The following is a 21,744-nucleotide window of genomic DNA, read 5'->3' as shown; positions in this document are numbered from 1 at the left end:
TTCAAGATTTCAAGCACATGGAATCCAGCCTCCTTACTTTCATCAAAGGCCATTGGCTGCGGCAGACAAGAATTCCAGAAGCTTCGTACACTTGGCAGATGGGACAATTAGGTTAATACAAAATTACTGAACAGTTGCGTCGCTCACCTTACAGAAAGAGTCCACATTAGTTTCGTTGCGGGCTGCATATGTGTAGCCCATGAAGTTGGTCACATCAAATGCGCCGAAACACCTTGAACGGCCAAGATCCAAGCAAGATCGCCTCCCGAGAGAAATGACGGAATGGAATGGACCAAAATCAGATTGACATAAAACGATCGAGGCCCGGTAGGTTCCCTCCAAAGACGATTTCTCGAATGTCCCCAGGGACGGGGATCAGGACACAGGTAGGTCTCTATTTTCAGGCTTAGCTAGGCTGAGCCAACTTGGAAACAGTCCACTTTTGGGCTCTCACCTTTCCTCGTGTTTATGCAGGTGGGTATACCGATTCACAGGCATCACAATTGTCGATATAGCGTCAAAATTCGACGTTCTCTGTGCAGTTCTGTTTCACGCTTATATTCATAATATTGAAGCGTATCGGACGTATTTTACTACTAAGAGCCTCGGGCACAATTGCTAAATTATAATTTTCGGATTTTTTGCTCGCGACTGTACAGTCACTGAATCAGGCAGCACCCGACTTGGCCGTTTTCTGACTCGCACTACAACTTTGTTTTTTTATGTGTGTAGACGTTCGCAGCCTTATTTCGCTCGAAATCCTCTCGACTTTTCTTAAGTCCTATACCGCCAACGAGTTCTGGTCTTAGATAAAAGCCTTAATTCCAAGCAGAAAGGGGGTCGTATTCTTCCGTGCTGACATTGCGGGATGGAGAAGTTTGAATATCAAGATCTACCCAGCGAGGACCACATCCGCATTATGGAGTTACTTCCAGGTACAAACGATGATCGAATCCAGATCAATCTCGCTTCGGAGCTTCGTCAAGATACTATTGACACATATGTTGCTATATCGTACACTTGGGATAGTCTTCTGGACCCCATTGAGATCATCTGCTGCAACAAACTTATGTTCATTTCAGCCAATCTAGCTGATGCTCTGAGGGCGATTAGAAGTAAGAAGTCCGAGGCTTCACTCCGGCTCTGGGCGGACGCTATATGTATAGATCAAAGGAGTGACAGCGAAGAGAAAAATCATCAAGTCAAGCATATGGGTGAAATTTACAAAAATGCCCAAAAAGTCTTTGTCTGGCTAGGCTCCGACAATGACAGCATTGCAAAGGACTGTTTTGATATGCTGAAGAGCTGGAATCTGTACCTGGACAAACAGTTAGACGTCTACAAGAAGCCTCGGAAAATCCCGCCCCTCGAGCCTCCGCGTCACCTTTGCAACGATGCAAAGCAAGGGGAGAAGCTGACGAAGCTCATGGGGCTCCCTTGGTTTCGACGTGTCTGGGTCCTTCAGGAGGCGGCTCTCGCCCAGGAATGTCAGCTGCATTGGGGCAATCACCACATCAGCCTCGCGGAGCTGATGGAATTCGCCTGCTTTTTTGATGGGCGCCCGGAGATTGCGCGATTGGTGGGTGTTGATGAGTCGACTTTCCAACTTTGGAGGATTGTCTTTTCCTGTGTGTACCGAACGTACGGCAACACGAAATCGTGGAGATCCGACAAGCCTTTGATTAAAGCCTTGAACGAAAAACATAGTCCCCGCTCTGGACTTCTCCTGGATATATTGCAGGTTGGCAAATCATTCTCCGCAACATATGCGGGCGATCACATTTACGCCTTTTTGGGAAATCCTCTAGCCTTCTCTGATGATGGCAAGCTTTTCTTGGAGCCAGACTATAAAAAGGAAGAAGGCGAGATCTGCTTTGATGCCGCGGTCGCGTTCTTGAAGTGTAGACGTGAAGCACGTTATCTTCTTTGTTTTGTGCAGCATAGTTCTGCAGGCGAAGTCACTGGGAGCTGTGGGCCATCATGGATTCCGAGATGGACGAAACCTGTGACAGACCGGACGCCGTGGTTAACGGTCGGAAACCTAGGTCTGTCCTTAAATGCTGGTGGGTCTGTCGATAGGCTGCAATACCGGATCCAGAGCGGTCTCGGTGCCGAGAGGCTTCTGACTGTACATGGACTTGTGTTCGATCAGCTGTCTTGGACATCCGACATTCTCGAGCCCGAAAATTTTGCTGTCCACTCTCGTCAGTGGGATATTAAGCCTCGTACCTCGCAACTGACATGTATTGACGAGTTGTGGAACGCTGCTTTGCTCGCCTACAAACAACTGTCTGTCCCCACGGAGGTGACCGAGAGTAGTCTCTTTTACGAAGACTACAGCTACACTCTTGCCACAGGCTACAGAAATGGCAGCCTTATCAATTTGAGAGACCACCGAAAGTGGTTCAAGGCTTATCTCCGAGCTCTTCGGGGGCCGGGCCGTCCCGGGGACCGCACTGACACCGGTTTACCATCCCGAAGCCAGGCAGATGATGATTCCCGTTACGAGATGAATTTGAAAAATTGTATGAATCAGAGGTTGGCCCTGACGCAACTGGGCCGGTTCGCTTTAGTCCCGCGATTCGCAGAGCCGGGAGATACTTGCTGCGTTTTTCTGGGCATGGTAACGCCGTTTATTGTACGAGAGGCGGAAATGGTCAACGGTGACGGGCACAAACATCATCATCTCGTCGGGGAAGCTTATGTCTATGGTGTTATGCAAGGCGAACTGGTGAACGCGCTCGATCGTGCAGACATTGAGAAGGAGGAAATCGTCTTGACGTAGACAAGGTAGCACCGCTAATTATCTATATATACCCTAGCTCGCTACCCAGTACCTCGTAATACAGTAGATATCCTTTAAGAGCATGCCAAGCCCCTAAGGTCACATATATGCACCAGTAGCACATTTTCCATAACGCAGACACTGAGCTATTTATTGTCGAAATATCACATTTGCTATCTCTAACCATCGGTTCAGCTTCCGACTCACATTTTGTCGCCTCCCACGAACCAGAGCTGGAAATGGGCAAGATCGGCCAGATTGCCGTCGTCAGCGGTGTGATCATTGCTCTCTTGGGTGGTCACTACGGAGCTGTCACAGCGGAGATGCCGCCTTCGGCCAACAAGCTTCCCTCGCACGAATGCTTAGCTCCACGAAGGATAGTCTCAACAAATTCCGTTCCTTCATCCTATGAGTTCAATTGCTTGATTAAAAATCCCGCCCGCCCTTTGACAGCGTGCGACCCGACTCTTTGACTTTTCGACTTCCTGGTTAAACACTGCGACTCGATTCTCCTTTCTCTTTCCGAACTAAACAGGCATTATGCGCATCTTCAAAGCCAAACATGTGGCTCCAACAGGGCTTGTCTCAAATGTGAGCGCAGGATCAGAATCCGCAGCTTCGAACGACGTCGAGAAAGATGGCAGCACGGAGCTCAAAGAGCAGACGGCAACCAGCGTGCGAATAGACCCTGCACTGGAGAAGAGGGTTGTCCGCAAAATTGATCTTCGTGTGACTCCACTGGTTACTTTCTTGTGTACGTCACCCAGTCAATATCTTCTGAGATGTAAAATCTGAGTGGAAATGTTTGGCCTTGGCTCCGCTAGTCAACATGTATCTTGGACAGGACTCTTTTCCTCAGAGCAGGACTTACTCGGGTCTTGACGTGGTCCACCAATTGACAGCTTGCAGTTTTACTTTCGTTTCTCGATCGATCAAATATCGGCAATGCACGTATTGCTGGTATGGAAGAAGACCTCGATCTGACCGGCGATCGATATGACTGGCTGTTGACGATATTCTACATATCATATATTTTGTTCCAATTTCAAGTGTGCCTTGTCGATTTCATCACTCTGAGCTGTCCATAATGCTGACTTTTGCTGCAGGGGTTTATGTGGAAGATAATGTGAGATATGCGGCGATGAATCTGCGGACGGAGTTGACTGATATGTACCAGAAAACCGCATACTTGGGCTTGCCTTATCACTCTTGCTTGGTAAGTTCTTCCCCAGTGCAACCCGCGGAGCCCTTTACCAACGACTTCAGGGGGATTGTTGCAACCTGTCAAGCGGCCACCCAATCATGGGGCGGAGAAATGGCCTTGCGATTCCTGCTCGGTGCCACTGAGGCGGGCTTCGGACCGAGCATTCCTTACCTGCTCAGTTTCTTTTATCTTAGACATGAACATGGTTTTCGGAGCGGGATATTCCTCGCAGCTGCTCCTCTGGCCAATACGTTTGCTGGAACTCTCGCATATGGAATTACGAGTGGCCATCCCCAGATCGCGAAATGGAGATTGCTTTTTCTTGTAGAGGGTATTCCGACCATCCTCGCCGCTCCTATAGCATGGTTCTTCCTTCCTGATAACCCGACAAGCGCCAGGTTCTTGACCGAGGAAGAAAAGGAGGTTGCCAGGGCCAGAGTCATCAGGCAGCATGGTCATCAAGAGGAAGGAAGACATCGCGTCAGTCTGAAGGAGATTGGCCAGACACTCATTGATGCCAAAGCATGGTTTACAGCGGTAAAGTTGTCCGCCACGGGGAGCCAAGTGAAACAAACTGATTGACAGCCCAGTTGATGTACTTTTCTTGCAATGTGTCCTACTCATCGTTACCGGTCTTCTTGCCCACCATTCTCAATCAAATGGGCTTCTCCTCCATCAACGCTCAAGGGCTGTCAGCACCGCCATATTTCATCTCCACCATTGTTACCGTTTTGACATGCTGGATCGCGGACCGAACCCAACAACGAGGACTCATCATCGCCTTCCTGAGCTGCGTGGCCGGCGTCGGATATATCCTGCTCGCAACGTGCACGGCGGTGGCCCCCAGGTACTTTGGGACGTTTCTGTGCGCATCGGGGGTGTTCCCTGCTATTGCTAACATTCTGCCGTGGGTTGTCAATAATCAGGGAAGCGATAGTCGTCGGGGGATGGGAATAGTCCTGCTCAACCTCGTCGGGCAGTGTGGGCCACTTCTCGGGACTAGGATATTTCCTAAATCCCAGGGACCCCGCTACGTGGAAGGGCAGAGTATCTGTGCGGCATTTATGTTCTTCAATGCGTTGCTGGCCTTGTCGTTGAGGATGCTTTTGGTGTGGGAGAACAAGAGATTGGACGGGAAGTACGGATCAACGAGCGACACGAACGTGGAAATGCAGAGGGCGCCGGGCGGCGAGGCTGATACAAATGTGGGCGAAGAAAACTATGGTCAGGCATTCAGATATATCCTCTAGTGGGGGCCTTTATGCTAAATAAAAGGGGCTTCTCACATGATGGAACATTTATAGTCTAGGGAGGGTCTAGTCCAAACATTCACCATGTACCCACCCTAACTTCACCCTTTATATTTTTATTGTGCTCAATCCCTGTCACACAAAGACCCCCTACCACGACTAGGGCGATCCCTTGTCCGCCGATACCTCCACCCAGTCTAGGCCCTGTCAGGTCGAACTAACACCGAGTTAGCAGGCATCAGGACCTCGATTCGATCCTCCCACGACCGACCGATTCGACTTCAACTGTATAGAATTTCGTAGTATAACCGGCCGAGAAAAACCAGCCCGCAAGGGTGAGTTTCTATTATCACAGACCAGAAGTTGACTGTTCTGTGTTAAGTTTTTGCACCGTTTCATTTTCGATTTGGTGGGTGAGGTCGTGGGAAGGACTATAGTGTGAACAACTGCCGCCAAGGGGTAGGCATTTCCAAGACGGCGTTGGTGGTAGGTCGACACCCACTTCCACCCTGGGCCTTTGGCAAGCACGCACTCCAATCCGTACTATGTTCTCGCCTGGCCAAGAACCGTCCCCCACAATCATGCAGTTCTCTTGTCAAGTCGCTTTTCAGCTGCCGACCTTAAGCCTCAATTTGATGTGCTCGCTCCATTGGAAAATTGGACTTGATATGGACCTGTTTACAGACTAGCGCCGAGTCGACGAGCGGCATGAGCCATGACGTCATTGGGAGCTCTAACAAGGTTATCTCCGAGATTAACTCCAGCGGGGCGCGTTGCATCGCGCCTGGATGGCCTCCCTTCCGAAGCTCTTTAGCTCAAATGCCTTTGTGTATCGATGGTCAATCCCCCGCTTGTCGATGGCCAGTCGTTGTTGAATTATGGTGGCCAGGAGCAATTGCGTGGCAGCCTGCCGATGCGATTTCGGACCTGGATCTGCCGGATCGGGATCCGGCCTCGAAACGACTGCCCCTCCTACCCTCTTTTCCCCATTGACTCTCCTAGCTAAGTTCTGTCCAGTGTGCAGTGCGCCGTGCGGATTGGTGACATTGGTGGCATGTCCTGCGGCTTACATAGCGACATCCATCGCCGAATCTGCGGAGCATCCATCCCACCCTCTAGGATTGCGTGCTGGTATAAAGCACCTCCCCCTCTCTTCCTTCAGGCTACCGGCAACGCGTCTCCTCCCCCCCTCCGGCATATCAGAACCAGAATCAGGCTCAAACGTCTACGCTCAACCCCTCCAGCTCAATCCCCAAAGATGGCCTCTAATCCTCCCGGCTCCTGCTGCTACAAAGGCGTTAAGCACGAAGGAACTCCTACCGGCGAGTTCTCTCAACTGGGTGATTTCGAGATCTACACGAAGTACCCTGAAAGCAAGAGCACTGAATATGGTATTCTTGTGTATGTTCCCCGTCTCTCTGCTACCTCTCTGGATTCCACATCCATTCAATACCCTCCGATTCATCTCCGTTCCACGGAACTGACCGATGTGCCCTCTTCTCCTTAGCATCACCGACGTGATCGGCCACCGCTTCAACAATGCCCAACTGATCGCGGACCAATTGGCCGCCAACGGCTACTTCGTCATGATGCCTGATCTCTTCGACAAGGATCCTATCCCTCTTAACCGCCCTGGTGACTTCGATATCATGAAGTGGTTGAAAGGCGAATATCATCCCAAGAAGACGGCTCATTTGCCCCCCACCGTGGACCCCATCATTGACGCATGCATTATCGAGATGAGGACAAAATACGGATGCAAGGTAAGGCATTTTTCCATTGAAGAGAAAGACAGATAGGTAGAGGTGCGAAGGGAGGAGGGCCTTCCGTCGTAGGAAATGGAAATGGACATCTATCATAGAACGAGTGCTAATCTCAAACGTTATAGAAAATCGGTGCCGTCGGCTACTGCTTCGGCGCCAAATACGTCGTCCGACACCTTCGGCCGGACTCTGGCAAGTTCGACGCCGGCTATTGCGCACATCCGTCCTTCGTCGAGGCCGATGAGCTCCGCGATATGAAGGGCCCTCTAGCCATCGCTGCCGCCGAAACTGACCACATCTTCCCTCCCGAGAAGCGTCACGAAAGCGAGGTCATCCTCAAGGAGACGGGTCTGCCCTACCAGATCAACCTGTACAGCGGCGTGGAGCATGGCTTTGCCGTAAGAGGAGATTTGAACAGCAGGGTCCATGTGTACGCCAAGGAAAATGCGTTTGTGTTTGCGGTCCAGTGGTTCGAGGAGCATCTGAGGGGCGGAAAGTAAGTCGACTTCACTTTGCTTGGGGCGTTGTGGTGGTGGAGGTTGTGCCAACGGTGGTTGTTGTGAACTTGTTGTTGCCCCGTGGAGACCACGCGTGATTGCGGCAGACCGCAGTCGTGGTGAGTGTCATGTTTACAGTTTTCCACATTTACACTTGCATCTACAGTTGCACTTTGCACTTGTACCTTATATTTTGGTGATGGGAAATGCTCGATGAGGCCGCTACAAATGCCTATGCTATTGCTGACGGTTTTGTCTTCCGGGTCGTAAGCAGAGACACGGCGAGGTTGTGAATCTAACCCGGGATCTGCGAAACGGAAAAGGCGTGACGGGACGCCCCTCGTGCGGTGTGGGCTAGGTGGGCTAGGCGAGCCTCCTTGACGATGGAGTATAGGATCCCAAGTCGGTAGGTGGGCCGCTAAACAGGCAAATATTTAGATGACTATTGGGGATATAAGATGACTATAATATACACACCAGTTAATCCTATACGGAACGTGTGTTAGCACCAACCGTACCGTACGCGCACACCGAGCTCCAGACCATGTTAGATCAGATCGGATTATGTACCTAGGTACCTAGGTACCTACATAGCTATTACTTCCTTCTTGTCAGTACCTAGGTGAGTCAGGAAGAGATCCTGGTATTCCTGACTGACTCTTTGAGAGGTCTTGGTCTTTCCCTGTCCACCTTGGTGGCGAACGGCACGAACCGTCCGCCAACTCTTCTTCAGACATGGCCTGGCATGACTTGACGTCGAGAAAGGAGCAAGCACCAGCGGAGGAAACAAAGATCTGAATCTCGGGCTCACTTCATTTAATGCCTTTGGGGGGGTGTGGAAAGTAAAAAGTCATTTTCTTTTGATCGTCTGCTCTAACTAGATATCCTGGGATCCTAGCTGGAGCCCTAACTGTCTCCCTCTCGCTGGCTCTCCGACTCACATTCGCTGTAAAAGAGAGTGGCCTTCCATTTCACTTGTCCAAGGCAGTTAGTTGCCCGCTTCGCTCTTGCCGCCTGCCTCGTTACGATGTCCTCGCCTTGCGCTCTCGGTTCTGGCCCCGGCCCTGGACCAAGCTCTGCTCCTGAGTCCGGTATCCTGATTAGCCGAAGAGAAGAATACACTGAAGAAGCACGGAAGATATATTCGCCCTCTTGCCCAACGATCAAAATCAAAACCGCCGTAGCCTTGGCAAGGTAACCGGCGGATGTCTGTATTTAGACACCCATCTTCTCCGCCGTTCGCATGAGGGCACCTAATGGGTGGCCAAGTTAGAAGTCTATTTTACCGCACTCAAGGAAGGATGTGTGCATGACTAGGGGAACTCACCGACGAAAGTGGTAACCAATCTCGCGCGTCCTTGGACGATATCATCGGGGAGCAGGTAAATGGTAGATCCTATCCGCATCATCTCTTGTTAGCATGTGACAAGCCCTGACACGCTTCAACCAGCAGAATTTTGGCGAATGCAAAGGGACCAGGCAAAGGAAGCAGAGAATACGTACCCATCTTTCTGGCAATGCTAATACTCAACTTGGCATTGGCATAGGCATCATCTGGCGTCTTCCCAGGGGTGACAAGATCGTAGTCCACATAGTTCGCTTTCATACCATTCAACACGTCCAGCAAGAAGATACCGCTCGTAATGGCGGGGTCCTTGAACGATCTTACAGAAGACGTTTTGCCGCCCTTGCGGGACATCTCGTTGGCCCATTTCATCATGTCGGAATCACTGAGATCGCGTTTACCCATGCGTTGCGCAAGGCCAGAGAGGGTCGACACGATATCCCGGCGCATGAGCTGCCACACCAATCCCAAAGTCAAGGTGCGCTGGCCGTCAGTAATATCTGCACCTTGGATGCCCACCAGGGAGAAGCGGTTCTGCTTGCCCAGTTCAACGGCGTAGTTTGTATTTTCAACCATTTTAAATCGGGACATTTCACCGCCGTGCGCGGGCGGCTTGTTCACATGACGGAAATTGACGCTGCCTGGGATGACCTTTTCGTAGGCTTGGAGCAGTATAGTTCCGTCGCGCAGATCATCAAAGAAAGAGTTGACGGGTGGCTGGACGTCAAGGCTGTTGAGCCAGAGGGTGAAGACGCGGGCTTCACGCTCTCCTTCTGCGTCGAAGTCTTCAATCTCGGGTTTCTCGCCTTCCTCGAGCGGATCGAGACCTGGGTGGGTGTTGAAGAGGTTGGCAACAAAGGCCAAGTTGAGCTTCGGGTTTCCTGCCACCAAGGCAGTTGGCGTCAGGAATTTTCGGCAGTCAATCCTTTCGGCATTCTGAAGGACTTCTTCGGCGCGCTGTAGAAGATCCCGTGTCTGCAAGGGAGCCCTTGAGCAGATGTCTGGTTTCAGCTGGTTGAGCAGGACGGTATAGTTCTCGCCGTCCTTGACATCGCCAGAAAAGTTTGCCACTCTTCGTGGCCAGTTGGCGTTCTTGAGATGGTAATTGAACCAACGAAGCAAGATCTGTTCGGGTGGTAGTCGGAGGAATTGGTCAAGGGTCTCATCTTCTTCCAGAAGTCGGTAGAGCTCGGGATGCAGCTTGATGTCAATCTTGCCCAAAAGACCCCGTCGAATGATTTGCCAGATCAGACCCAAGATCAGATGCTCTCGAACCTCGATGATATCGCCGGCACCAACATTGACCACGGAACAGCCGATCCCCTTGGCGGACTCAATGACAATGTTGTTGTTCTCCGTCATGTGGAATGCATTGAGGGATTTGATCTTCTTCCCCGGCTTATTCAGGACACGTTCGTCGATAGTATCCGGCACACTGTCATTGATAAGTTTTGAGAGTACCAAGCCATCCTTGCAGTGGTCGAACATCTCAAAAGTATCGGTAGGGAAGGGCAAAAGATGGCCGATGTCGGGATCGCCGGCAAGGACCGCGTTGATGTGGGTGGTGAACGCAGTCCGCTCTTCCTCATTGATAGTGTGCGTAACGTTGGCAGAAGAGCCTTGGACGTGAATCTTTCCACCTCCGCCCAGGCTGGGTTTAGAAGCATGCGCAGGGGAGGAAGGAAGACCATTGCCAGCCGCAGGTCTCTGGGCGCCAACTGACACGCGTCTTTGAGCAGGAGAGGACTCGCGGACCTTTGCGATCAGGTCGACATAGTCCTCTAGCTCCACCCGCCTTGAGCTGTCGAGTTCCACCTCTTTCAGCGCCTGTCTGACCACGTCGTAGGATTGTCTTTCGGACTGCTGCGTGGCCTTGATGACGGTGGCTTCGTCAAGGTAGCCCTTGTCGTCAACATCGAGCTTACGGAAGGCATCCTGCAGCTGGAAGATCTCGTTTTGTGGGAACTGGGGATATTTGCGCTGAAGTTTGAGGATGGCCGCCATGGTGCAAGGAGGGGGGAGGGGCAGTTGCCCGCAAAACCAAAATCTCGAGTAAGCTGAATACAGTCAAAGGAGAGGGAGGGACAAGGTGAGGACGAAGATGACCCAAGGAAGAATGAGATTGAAGAGGAAGATATGGAAGATGTCTTTATTGTGGTGCCTGGTCAAGCGTCGCAAGCTGTGGTGGTCTCAGCAATGGCAATGATACAGTAGTGACAGTGGCGGCGATGGCAGTAAGCGGGATTGATTGGGCATCCTCGCACCCTCACAACGAGAGGGACTGCCACCACTGCGGGCTTCAAGGGCTCCCAATGACGCAGCAGTGGCGCAGCGGAGGGCAGTTTTCTTAGTCACGCATAACATCACTAGGGACTGCTAATAGGGAATCCTCAAGGCTGCAGAGCACCAAACGGGGCTAGCGCGGGGCTTGGCAAGGCTGCCTTTATGTCTGGTGGGCAAAGCTGCGAGCTGGTCTTTCTTCCCATACTTCACGGCCGGACTTCATTGCTTCACCCCCATCAACCTCATATCATTTTCGACCCGGGCTTCATCCGACAGAGTGTCCTATCCCGTATCATCATCATACATACCGCACACCCTACTCTCAGACCCATCCTGGTGCCTTTGTCCCTATCAAGCGCCTCTTTTGACTGCTAACCACCAAGCCGTCCAATTATATGCCATCATATTGGATCGGTTCCCAGCCTTGATCAGGGCTGCCCGCAGGGGCATGGCCGAAGGAGCCAACAAGTCCTCTCTGGCGAGTTCAATTTTCTCCTGGTCTAGAAGCAGTACCCCTCCGCCCAAATCACCGCTACCGAAAACTAACGATGCGTCACCCGCTCTTCGACAGTCCTCAGGCCTTGACCATACCGTCAGTCTGGGGCCTTCTCCAAGTCTCCGGAGATACCCCAAGGATTGTCCCCCTCTCAAGCCAAGATGGCACTATGCTGTCGATGTAGCCAAACGGAAACCGTTTGCCCCGGACCCTGCACCTGAAGAAAAGGCCAAACCTCCACCAGTCCCAAAGAAATTGGTGGCTTTCTCGGCGTCAGACTCCCAAAGCATAGAGAAAGCATATCAAACTCTTGCTCAAAGAAACCCAAGCAGAGACGGAGGTACCGAGCCTCCCACCAACACTACAGTAGCGGTCAACGAAGACTTTTTGTATGATGTCGATATTGAGAAGCGTGAACTTCTTCCTGCCTACTGGCTAGGCCCTGTCTACGAAGTCCGCAGAGGTACCTGGTTCTATGCAGAAAACCCACTGAAGCCTTGCGACGAGAATCTAGCCAATCAGCTCGAGGAAGGCTATATCAAAGTTGCACCGTGGAGACGGTTAAATCTGCAATCTCCGCGGTCTGCTTCACAACCTAGGACTCGACCCAACTCGGCAATTATTGACGGCTCATCCACTCAATCGCTGAGTAAATCGCCCGCCTCGCAGGATGACGGTCAACCTCCAGGCCCAAACACGTATCGCTTGTTCGGAACTCACATGAATACAACTGTCACATATCAGGACGACACTGTGGCCTACCTGACAACGGATGACTTTCTTTCTCGCGTCAGTAGCACAGTCTACGGTAGGTTTATTGGATATGGTGGCACGAAGGTAGTTCGGGGATGGTCAGATACGAAGCTTGCCGATCCGCCCAAGGTCGATCAGAAAGAGGAATCTAAATCCACAGAGGCGACAAGTACCAAAGAGAAGCGTAGGTCGACCAAAATCCCGCCAGAGGTTACTTCGAGTGCCGGTGAAGAGAACATCCAGGCAAAGAAGAAAGACAATGTTGAGAAACCGCGGCGGACGGCGTTAGAGCGCCAGATCTCGTCTTTGGCGGGCCTTCCCAAGGCTGACGACTCCGACGACTTAGGCGAAGAGGAAGAAGCCAGGGAACAGGAAGAACGCGAAATGGAAGACGCCAGGGAAAGAGATGGAGAAGATCAAGCAAGACAGATTGACCATTTGGTCCTCGTGACCCACGGAATCGGTCAACGTCTTGGTCTTCGGCTTGACAGCATCAACTTTGTCCATGATGTCAACACTCTGCGCAAGACCATGAAAGCGGTGTACAAATCGGCTCCTGACTTACAGACGCTAAGCGGGGATCCTAAGAACTGCAAAGTCCAAGTGCTGCCGATCTGTTGGCGGCACAAGCTCGATTTCCCCAAGCAGAGTCTGAAGCAAAACCGCAAAGAATATGATATTGGAGATGTCGATGCCTTGTTCGATGATGATTATCCTTCATTGCAAGATATCACTGTGGATGGCGTACCGGCGGTGCGCAACCTGATTACCGATTTGGCTCTGGATGTCCTTTTATACCAAAGTGCCTACAGAGAACACATCGCATCCATCGTACAAAAGGAGGCTAATCGAGTTTACCGGCTCTTCAAGGAACGGACGGGCTTCTCAGGAAAAGTTAGCTTCTGTGGCCATTCTCTGGGGAGCGCAATATGCTTTGATCTCCTTTGCAGACAAGAAGAAGATCTAAAAACACGACCGAGACGAGTCTCCAGCAAAACGTCACGAGAGCACGGTATCGAGCAAAATGATCTTCGTCTCGATTTTGAGGTGGAGAACTTCTTCGCCCTTGGTTCGCCGGTTGGTCTCTTTCAGATGCTCAAAGGGAGGATGATCGCTGCTCGGCCTTCTCCCGGTGCCAGCGCATTTGGGGCCACTGTCGCGCCGATATCTCCATTCGACCCGGATCCCATGAGAAACGACCCCTTCGAAAGTGTCGCTTCGAAATTAACCACCGGCAACAGCCCCACGGGTCTGATACCAATTACTACGTCTTCACCCAAATGCAACGAATTATTCAACATTTTCCATCCCACAGACCCTATCGCTTACCGTATGGAACCACTCATTTCACCGGCTATGGCACAGTTGAAATCCCAACCGATACCCTACACTAAGAAAAACCTCTTCGCCGCTCCTGGTATTTCAAACATTTCTGGACTGGTCAGCCAGCAGATCATATCGAGTTGGTACAATCTTACCTCGGGTATGGCATCCAGCCTGATTAATAGAAGCCTGGGCATTACTGGTGAAGAGCAAGCCTTGTCTCGGGACAAGGCCAAGGCCGTAACGGCGGCCAAAGAAGCTAGCCAAACAAATCCTCAACTCGACATACCTGTTGCGGACGAGCAAAAGCAGCAAGAACTCGCCGAGGCAGCCAAATCATCCCCATCAACAGAACAAGCACCAACTCTTATCGACTCTGAAATGGAAACACTCTATGCAGGTTTCCAGAAGCGTCAGGCTGCCACCGACGCACTCGACGACGAAGCTCAAGCACGAACTTCTACGGAGTTTCGGCAATCGCAAGAGAGGGCGAGGAAACTCAAGCGTGAAGAGGCCAAAGTACGAGCGTTGAACAGTAACGGACGAGTCGATTACCATATCCAAGAAGGCCTATTTGATGTGTCTCTGCTCGCTAGTATCGCAAGTCACTTGAGTTATTGGGCGGATGAGGATGTAAATCACTTCATCATTGGACAAATGTTGAAAACCAAAGGCAGGGTGAGCGAGAGAGGGAGAGGGATGGAGGATTCGTGGTGATCGGAACGACTCTTTGGACAGTATGGGTGGTTCAAGTGTTGTTTTCCCCTGAGGCACACCCTGAACTTGAGACGGCTTTCTGGATCAGTTTGGAACACGAGTCACGTCGCATTGTCTCTTCTTCATAATGATATCCCCTATAGATCAATCACATCTGTACTTTGTATCACACTGCGCCTATCCGCCACCGGAACATAAGACATACATCATAGTCTAAACTCTGTGGTCTGCTTTATCCTATGCCTTCCCTATCACCAACCCCGTTCCTCACTCCTTCTCAAGAACCCTCTCCACCTCCTCCCTCCCGCCGTGCTCAATCTGCACGGCGCCGCCGCCTACTTTCTCCACGTCCCTGTGCCCATTCCCCTCTCCGCCGTCCACGTCCGTCGCGGTCTCCTCGCCGCGCCGGTCCAAGCCGACATCGGACTCACCGATCGCGTCGGCGGGGATGCGGTAGTATGGCACGAAGTTGACGCACAGGGCGTAGGTCCAACTCGCGATGAAGAAGCACACGGGGACGACCAGCGCGAAGGGCGTGCTGTTGCGCCAGTCGGCGGTCGCGCCCAGGAGGGGCGGCACTGCAGCGCCACCTGAGACGCCTCCTGTTGATCGGTGCTTATGGTTAGCAGCGTGCGTCGGTGGATAAAGGCAGGAAACAAGAACACCGAAGGCAGGATTGGATGGAGGGAAGGGGAAATGAATAGGCGGAACGGGGATTCTATTCCCGTTCCATCCTGTAGAAAGGAGTAGTAGTAGGGTAGATTTTCTCTTGAACGTACCGACAATCCAGCCCGCCGCGCGCTTGGTATGTCTGCCCTGTCCTCTAATCCCCAGCGCGACGATGGTAGGGAAACATACACTCTCAAAAAACAAGGTCAGCATGAACATGGCAATCCCCGTATTTCTCCGCTCCGTGATGGCCGCGGAGCAGAACGCGATCACGGCCGTCAGGTAGAACAGGAAGATGTAGCGCGGGCGGATAAACCGCATCAGGAACGAGCCTGAGAAGCGGCCCACGGCGAAACATCCTTGCGCGCCCGCGAGCAAAGCCGCACCCGTAGAATTCGATATCGGGGCGATCTCGGTGAAGTAGTTTATCGCGTATCTGTTAGGCAAAGAAGGAAAGTTAGTATTAGAAAGGGGATAAAGCGGGTGCGTCAAAGGGGACCAGAGAGATGTGCTGTGCTTATTCGCCATTCGTTGTTGAACGTAACGTACCCTGCCAAAGCAACCTGAGACCCGACGTAGCAGAATTGAGAGAATGCCGCGTGGAAGACGGTCTATTTGACATGAGGCAGACTTTGTTAGCTAGAGCACAACATAATGTAACAGCAACAGAATCCAGGGATTACGAGTCGGCAGGTGGAGAATATCCGCTATGACTGGCCTTTTTTCTCTCTCGCCACGTCTTCCTCGACAAGGGCAAGCCTCGGGTCGAAAACAAAGCTTGGGAAACCATAAAATGCACCTGTCAAAAAAGAAAAATAAGAAACTCACATATTGTCTCCAAAACGGCCTCTTGTTCCTCTCTTCCAGTCCGTCATGGGTGACGGCGACCTGGTGTTCCATATCCGCATCTGTAACTTCTGGAATCGGGGAGACATAAAACACGAACGCGAGGATGAAAACAAAAATAGCAATGGCGAGGTACACCCATTGTACGTTCCTCAGGCTCTGCAAGTCATCACCTGTGTTCTTGAAGAAGGCGTAGCTGCCCAGAACAGGCCCTACCACCGTCCCCACGGCATTGAACGATTGCGCCAGATTGATGCGTAGTTCCGAGTATTTTGGGGGACCGCACACCGCGATGAAAGGGTTTGCTGCTGTCTCTAAGCTGCCCAATCCAGATCCGATAATAAAAGTGGCGCCACAGAATCCTCCGAAAGATCTCTTCAGACCAGCAGGCCACATTAGCAGCCCGCCAATGCCATACAAAGTCAGGCCGAACATAAAGACAGCCTTGTAGCTGAAGTGGCGAAGGATCCAGTTTGCATAGCCCAGGGAGGCCAATGGGTAGGCCCCGAAATAGGCTGCTTGAAGCCCAGAGGAGCGAGCACGAGAGATGCCGAGAACACCTTGGAAATGTTTATTTAGGGTGTCGAGGAGACCGTAGGCGAAACCCTGTATGGTAATGTTCCTGGTCAGTGCGCCTGCAAGACCTTAGATAGGGCCAGAGAATAGTATGTCATACCCAGAGGAAATAAAGAGTTGTGACCAGGATGATAGGCAAGATGGACTGCCGAACTGAGAGTTCGGATGCCTTTGTGACGGAGTCATCCCGTACCCTGAGAGTAGTATGTTTGAAAAGTCCAGATTTCCTGCTCGCCATTCCGTGGTTATGCTGTGGGTAGAGTCTGGGACAGACGTGGAATGGATATAGGGCAGTATGGTTTCGATCCCAGAATTTGAACACAGGCAAGGTATGATCAACTGATTGACACCATTGTCCAGGTTATACTCCGTATATATATCATAGTAGCCAGAGCTCGGCCACGTGTAAGAAACCGGCGACACCACCGAGGAGAACCCCTGGCGCGAGGTTGCATCTCTGTAACGCTGGAATCAGTCTTGCTAGAAACGATTGGATTCGACTTCATGACGTTGCGAGCCAAGCAAATATGGTAGGGGTGTGGTTGTTGGTTGAAGTCATATGGTTGAAATTGCGGAGGAAAACGAGGAGAAGTGGAAACTGGGTGGAGGATGATCTGCGTAGGATCAGCATTGCCAGCGGTCAACTCGGGTCAACAGCCACCGATGCAATCTGGATGCAATAAACAGCAAGCGAAGGTCGAAAAGGGCAGGTGGCATATATATTTCGTGAGAGTGTATCGTGTCTTCATTTTGTTCTTCTACCATACGATCAATTGCGCCGCCACCCCTGCGACCCAGATACGCCAACCCCAGTCCGAGATGCTGAAGGAAAGTTTGGTGCAAACTCCGACGCTAAATGGACCAGGCAAAAAATCACAAGCAAGAGGGTATAAAATCCATTTTGTCGCCAACCACTCAACAAAAAAGCAAATCGTAAATCAAATTGACTCAGGAGGCCGTTTCGACATAGTTGGAAGGGAAAATCCCCGTCCGACCATCTTCGGTCCGTCCGGTCCACCAATCGGTCTTGTTCTCTGTTCTCTTCGTGATGGTGATGATATCCCCCTTCTTGAACCCTAGGTCGCCCTCTTGGTCCGCATCAAAAGTGAACAAAGCGATGGCTTGATCGGCACGTAACGAGCCGGTTCGCTGCCTGAAGACGGGTTTTGGAGCCGTGGGTCGGGTTGGCTTGTTGTCAGAAAAACCGTAGTCATTTTGCAATGTGCTCGATCGACTGCGGTTAGAGAAACTTTCGACCGTGCCATTATTCCTACCAGCCGGCATTCGATCGTAAACATCATCAGCCCAGGTATTGGCGCGCCGCGGATTGGGGTTGTCGCGATACACGTAGTTATCGTCTGCCGAAGTCACAGTGGAAGAGCGGTTGTTCCGGACATTCGCACCATACGCTTCGCCCGTTCTTCCCTCCCAGACCACATCGTCATGTTGGTCGTCATAAATGGGCATGTCGTTGTACATGCTGTTGTCATTGTAGGCAGAACCGGAGAAGACTCGGGTATTGAGGACTCTCATCAGGGGATCTGCCGCAGGGGGTGGTCTGACAGCGCCCTCCAAGAGTTGTCTGGCCGTGACGCGGCCATTGTAGAGCTTCTCGTTGGCATCTCTCCTCTCAATCAGAACACTACCTTCCAGGCTGACCCCTGCGAACAGGCCTTTTGTTTTGCTGTACGAGAAGACTCCTGCCACACCCTTCAGGCTGGCAGCCCCCGCAGCTTCGGCATTTCGTCCAACTGGACCCGCAGCGATGGAGACGTTTCCGCCGAGAGTGACGGAGGCGGCTTGTGAGAAAGCTCGGACGGCGTTGTAGTCGTTGAGAATGAAGACGAAATCGGTCAATTCGAAGCCTATTTGACCACCAAAACCTCCACCTGCTGTGGCGATGGCAGAAGGAGCAGACCATGAACCATCAGGTAGTCGCGCGACGACAACACCGGATCCAAGTCGACCAGAACCGAGAAAGCCGGCTTTAAAGACGGTCAAGACTGCGAGACCCTAGAGTCCGTCAGTCTAGAACTTGGGTAGTCCGAAGAAACATTACCTTTGCGTTTGCGAGGATTGAGGGCGGAATGACTTTATCAGGCCCGAAGCTCTGTCTGGGGTCGACAAAAGATGCAAGAATTTTGCCGGCCTTTTTGCATTCGCCTGGAAAATGTGTAAATGTGGGAATCCCAATAGGCGCGGCTTGACTTACTCCTCATGGACGAGGGTAGCGGATTATTGATTCCAAAGGGCATCTTGGGAGTATTTGTGGCGGAACCTTGCCTTCTCTTTTAATTGGTCGTGTGCCCAGGTCCAGATCGTGGCCGTGAGCCGGTATATAAGCAGAGTTGTTGGAATTGAGTCAGAAAGAGGGCGCCCAAGTCGGAAGAAGGCGGGCTGAAATGACGAGACCTCGGTGTGGGGGAGGAAGTGAACTGAAGGGAGACCGAGCGGGCTTAGAGGCTCGTGTTTGACTGGGATTCAATGGACGCACGCGGGCTGAGTGCTGAATGATGAGAGAGTCGGAGTGAGAAGTAAGAATAATATACACAGGCAGCAGCTGGAAGCAGGAGATCGGCTGCGGAATTTACTGGAAGGAGAAGTAAGTGATTGATGGTGGATGCGAAGAAGCGAAGGAAGTTTCTCTGGAAGAGGCGGGACGTTTTAGCGTCGGCTGTTCACTTCGCTTTGCAGGTTGTTCCGTCATCGTCTTGGCATTCGCAGACACGCAGCCACGACGTCGTCGCTTGTGAGGCGCAGTTGAGCGCAGGCGGGTTTTCTCGTGATCTTAGACCCAGCTCCGCATCATTTGCCCGCCAGTCCACCCACCTCACACGCCTCCTACGGATTCGGCATTCGAGTCCCTATCGCTCTGCTCACATTTGGCCAATCTCTATGAGGTCCGTGTCTGCTAAGCTTAACACGCGTCTCCGCATTCAACGCTTCTCCACGCGAGCCCTAGGCCTGGAGCCGCGGTCGCAGGGTGAAAACAATGAACCTTCGCGGCTGACCTCTATCCCTCTGAAAAATGGCCACAGTGAGAATATGCGTGTGCGGGGACGAGGGTTGTGGTAAGTCCAGCCTTATCACCTCTCTCGTAAAAGATACCTTTGTCAGCACCAGAATCCAAGCTGTCCTGCCTCAAATCACAATCCCACCGACCCTCGGGACCCCAGAAAATGTCACCACGGTGATTGTCGATACCTCTGCCCTCCCGCAAGACCGCGCAACTCTAGCCAAAGAGCTGCGAAAGTCAAATGTCATCCTCCTCGTCTATTCAGACCACTACAGCTATGAACGAGTGGCTCTGTTCTGGCTGCCGTACTTTCGTTCTCTCGGTGTCAATCTTCCTGTCATCCTATGCGCAAACAAATCCGACCTGGTTACGACATCTACCTCCGCTCAGATAGTCGAGGAGGAAATGCTGCCGGTCATGTCAGAGTTCAAAGAGATTGATTCATGTATACGAACTAGTGCCCGTGATCACTTCAATGTCAATGAAGCATTCTTTCTCTGCCAGAAAGCTGTCACTCACCCAATCGCTCCTCTGTTTGATGCAAAAGAATCGGTCCTCAAACCTGCTGCTGTAGCCGCCTTGCTTCGAATATTCTACCTCTGCGACAAGGACAAAGATGGCCTTCTGAACGACAAAGAGATGGAGGATTTTCAGACCAAATGCTTTGACAAGGGGTTGAGCTCGGAAGATCTACAGCATATCAAAGAAACTATTGACAATCACATCCCGGGAGCTGCCTCCCCAAAAGGCATCACCTCTCGGGGATTCCTGCTCCTCAACAAACTCTACGCCGAAAAGGGACGTCATGAGACAATCTGGGTCATACTTCGAACATTCCAATACACCGACAGTCTGTCTCTACAAGAATCATTTCTACATCCCAAGTTTGAAGTGCCCGAATATGCTTCCGCTGAGCTGTCCCCGGCTGGTTATCGCTTTCTTGTCGATCTATTCCTCACTTCGGATCGAGACAACGATGGGGGCCTCAGAAACGAGGAACTGGCATCTCTGTTTGCTCCAACCCCCGGAATCCCACAGCTGTGGATCGACAACGATTTCCCATCTTGCACCGTGAGAAATGACGCTGGCCATGTCACTCTACAGGGCTGGCTTGCACAATGGTCGATGACCACATTCACCTCTCCAAAGACTACCCTGGAATACCTCGCATATCTGGGCTTCGAATCGACAGACCGTTCAAACACCAGCACAACGGCGGCTTTGAAATTGACGAAACCCCGCAAGCGAAGGCGGAAACCAGGTCGAGTGGGCCGGAACGTCCTTCTCGCTCACGTACTGGGTGCACCTCAATCTGGCAAGTCTGCCTTGCTGGATGCATTTTTGGCTCAACCGTTCAACAGTCTCTATCATCCCACCATTCAGCCCCGTGTGGCAGTCAATACCGTGGAACTACCCGGCGGGAGACAATGTTACCTCATATTGAAGGAATTGGGGGAATCCGAGGCAGCCGTTCTGGAGAACAAGAGCAAGCTTCTGGACCAGTGCGACGTAATTGTTTACACCTACGATTCGTCTGACCCGGACTCGTTTGCGTATATTCCAAACATCCGGAAGACATATCCCCACCTAGAAGATCTGCCGTCTGTGTACGTTGCTCTGAAAGCTGATCTTGATCGAACCACCCAAAGAGCTGAAAATCAGCCCGATGAGTATGTTGCTCAAATTCAAAGAATGCCTCAAGGGCCTCCGATATCCACCAGTGTCACTTGGCCTTCCATTCAGGAGTTGTTCGTGGTCATTTCTGAGGCCGGTTTGGAGCCAGTCACAGCTTACCCGCGGCCACTTCAAGATGACGATGACGGGCAGCTGATGAGGTATGGGTTAGCATTGGGAGTTGTGGTTTGCGCTGCTGCAGCCGCTGTGGTGATATGGAGACGGTCGGCAACGCCAGGAGGTTGACCATAGGATGTGGCATTTAAATCGTACCTCCCAAAAGATAAGCTACCTTTCTAAAGACTTACCTTTGCGGTCTAGTAGCAGTCGGAGCCAATTGATGCCAACCCTCCGTTCAGTTGAATCAGGCCCACCAGGCCCATATGCATGGCACCAAGATATCCCACCGAAATCAACACACGGTGCTTAGATAAGCATAAGATTCGGTATATCCGCTGCATCCCAGTTATGATGCCTTCACATCAACTGTCAACTTCTCGAGAAATCAACCGGAGCCCTTTTACGGGATATTGCGGTGGGAATGCGA

General features: G+C 51.7%; 8 protein-coding genes across 8 annotated transcripts; 5 read left to right on the top strand and 3 right to left on the bottom strand.

Annotated features, from left to right (window-relative positions):
• Positions 1 to 868: 868 nt before the first annotated feature.
• Z519_00755 (uncharacterized protein) lies at positions 869 to 2,785 on the top strand (the record flags this gene model as incomplete). Its single annotated transcript, XM_016758512.1, has 1 exon — positions 869 to 2,785. One exon carries the CDS (start codon positions 869 to 871, stop codon positions 2,783 to 2,785), a length of 1,917 nt encoding a protein of 638 aa, XP_016625761.1.
• Positions 2,786 to 3,325: 540 nt separating this feature from the next.
• On the top strand, positions 3,326 to 5,239 carry Z519_00754 (uncharacterized protein; the record flags this gene model as incomplete). The annotated part of the gene is made up of 6 exons (XM_016758511.1): positions 3,326 to 3,539; positions 3,695 to 3,834; positions 3,892 to 3,911; positions 3,963 to 4,001; positions 4,052 to 4,526; positions 4,580 to 5,239. The coding sequence occupies 6 exons, from the start codon at positions 3,326 to 3,328 to the stop codon at positions 5,237 to 5,239; spliced, it is 1,548 nt and encodes a 515-aa protein (XP_016625760.1).
• A 1,258-nt stretch (positions 5,240 to 6,497) lies between these two features.
• On the top strand, positions 6,498 to 7,502 carry Z519_00753 (uncharacterized protein; the record flags this gene model as incomplete). The annotated part of the gene is made up of 3 exons (XM_016758510.1): positions 6,498 to 6,640; positions 6,747 to 7,002; positions 7,128 to 7,502. The coding sequence occupies 3 exons, from the start codon at positions 6,498 to 6,500 to the stop codon at positions 7,500 to 7,502; spliced, it is 774 nt and encodes a 257-aa protein (XP_016625759.1).
• A 1,402-nt stretch (positions 7,503 to 8,904) lies between these two features.
• On the bottom strand, positions 8,905 to 10,848 carry Z519_00752 (uncharacterized protein; the record flags this gene model as incomplete). The annotated part of the gene is made up of 1 exon (XM_016758509.1): positions 8,905 to 10,848. One exon carries the CDS (start codon positions 10,846 to 10,848, stop codon positions 8,905 to 8,907), a length of 1,944 nt encoding a protein of 647 aa, XP_016625758.1.
• Positions 10,849 to 11,575: 727 nt separating this feature from the next.
• Z519_00751 (uncharacterized protein) lies at positions 11,576 to 14,416 on the top strand (the record flags this gene model as incomplete). The annotated part of the gene is made up of 1 exon (XM_016758508.1): positions 11,576 to 14,416. One exon carries the CDS (start codon positions 11,576 to 11,578, stop codon positions 14,414 to 14,416), a length of 2,841 nt encoding a protein of 946 aa, XP_016625757.1.
• Positions 14,417 to 14,683: 267 nt separating this feature from the next.
• Z519_00750 (uncharacterized protein) lies at positions 14,684 to 16,745 on the bottom strand (the record flags this gene model as incomplete). The annotated part of the gene is made up of 5 exons (XM_016758507.1): positions 14,684 to 15,018; positions 15,196 to 15,521; positions 15,635 to 15,696; positions 15,914 to 16,537; positions 16,608 to 16,745. 5 exons carry the CDS (start codon positions 16,743 to 16,745, stop codon positions 14,684 to 14,686), a joined length of 1,485 nt encoding a protein of 494 aa, XP_016625756.1.
• Positions 16,746 to 17,455: 710 nt separating this feature from the next.
• Z519_00749 (uncharacterized protein) lies at positions 17,456 to 18,762 on the bottom strand (the record flags this gene model as incomplete). The annotated part of the gene is made up of 3 exons (XM_016758506.1): positions 17,456 to 18,520; positions 18,567 to 18,670; positions 18,720 to 18,762. 3 exons carry the CDS (start codon positions 18,760 to 18,762, stop codon positions 17,456 to 17,458), a joined length of 1,212 nt encoding a protein of 403 aa, XP_016625755.1.
• Positions 18,763 to 19,535: 773 nt separating this feature from the next.
• On the top strand, positions 19,536 to 21,443 carry Z519_00748 (mitochondrial Rho GTPase 1; the record flags this gene model as incomplete). Its single annotated transcript, XM_016758505.1, has 1 exon — positions 19,536 to 21,443. The coding sequence occupies one exon, from the start codon at positions 19,536 to 19,538 to the stop codon at positions 21,441 to 21,443; it is 1,908 nt and encodes a 635-aa protein (XP_016625754.1).
• Positions 21,444 to 21,744: the final 301 nt, after the last annotated feature.

The sequence above is a fragment of the Cladophialophora bantiana genome, assembly GCF_000835475.1.
Source record: "Cladophialophora bantiana CBS 173.52 unplaced genomic scaffold supercont1.1, whole genome shotgun sequence".
Taxonomy (NCBI): domain Eukaryota; kingdom Fungi; phylum Ascomycota; class Eurotiomycetes; order Chaetothyriales; family Herpotrichiellaceae; genus Cladophialophora; species Cladophialophora bantiana.
This window is presented reverse-complemented; position numbering and strand designations above follow the sequence as displayed.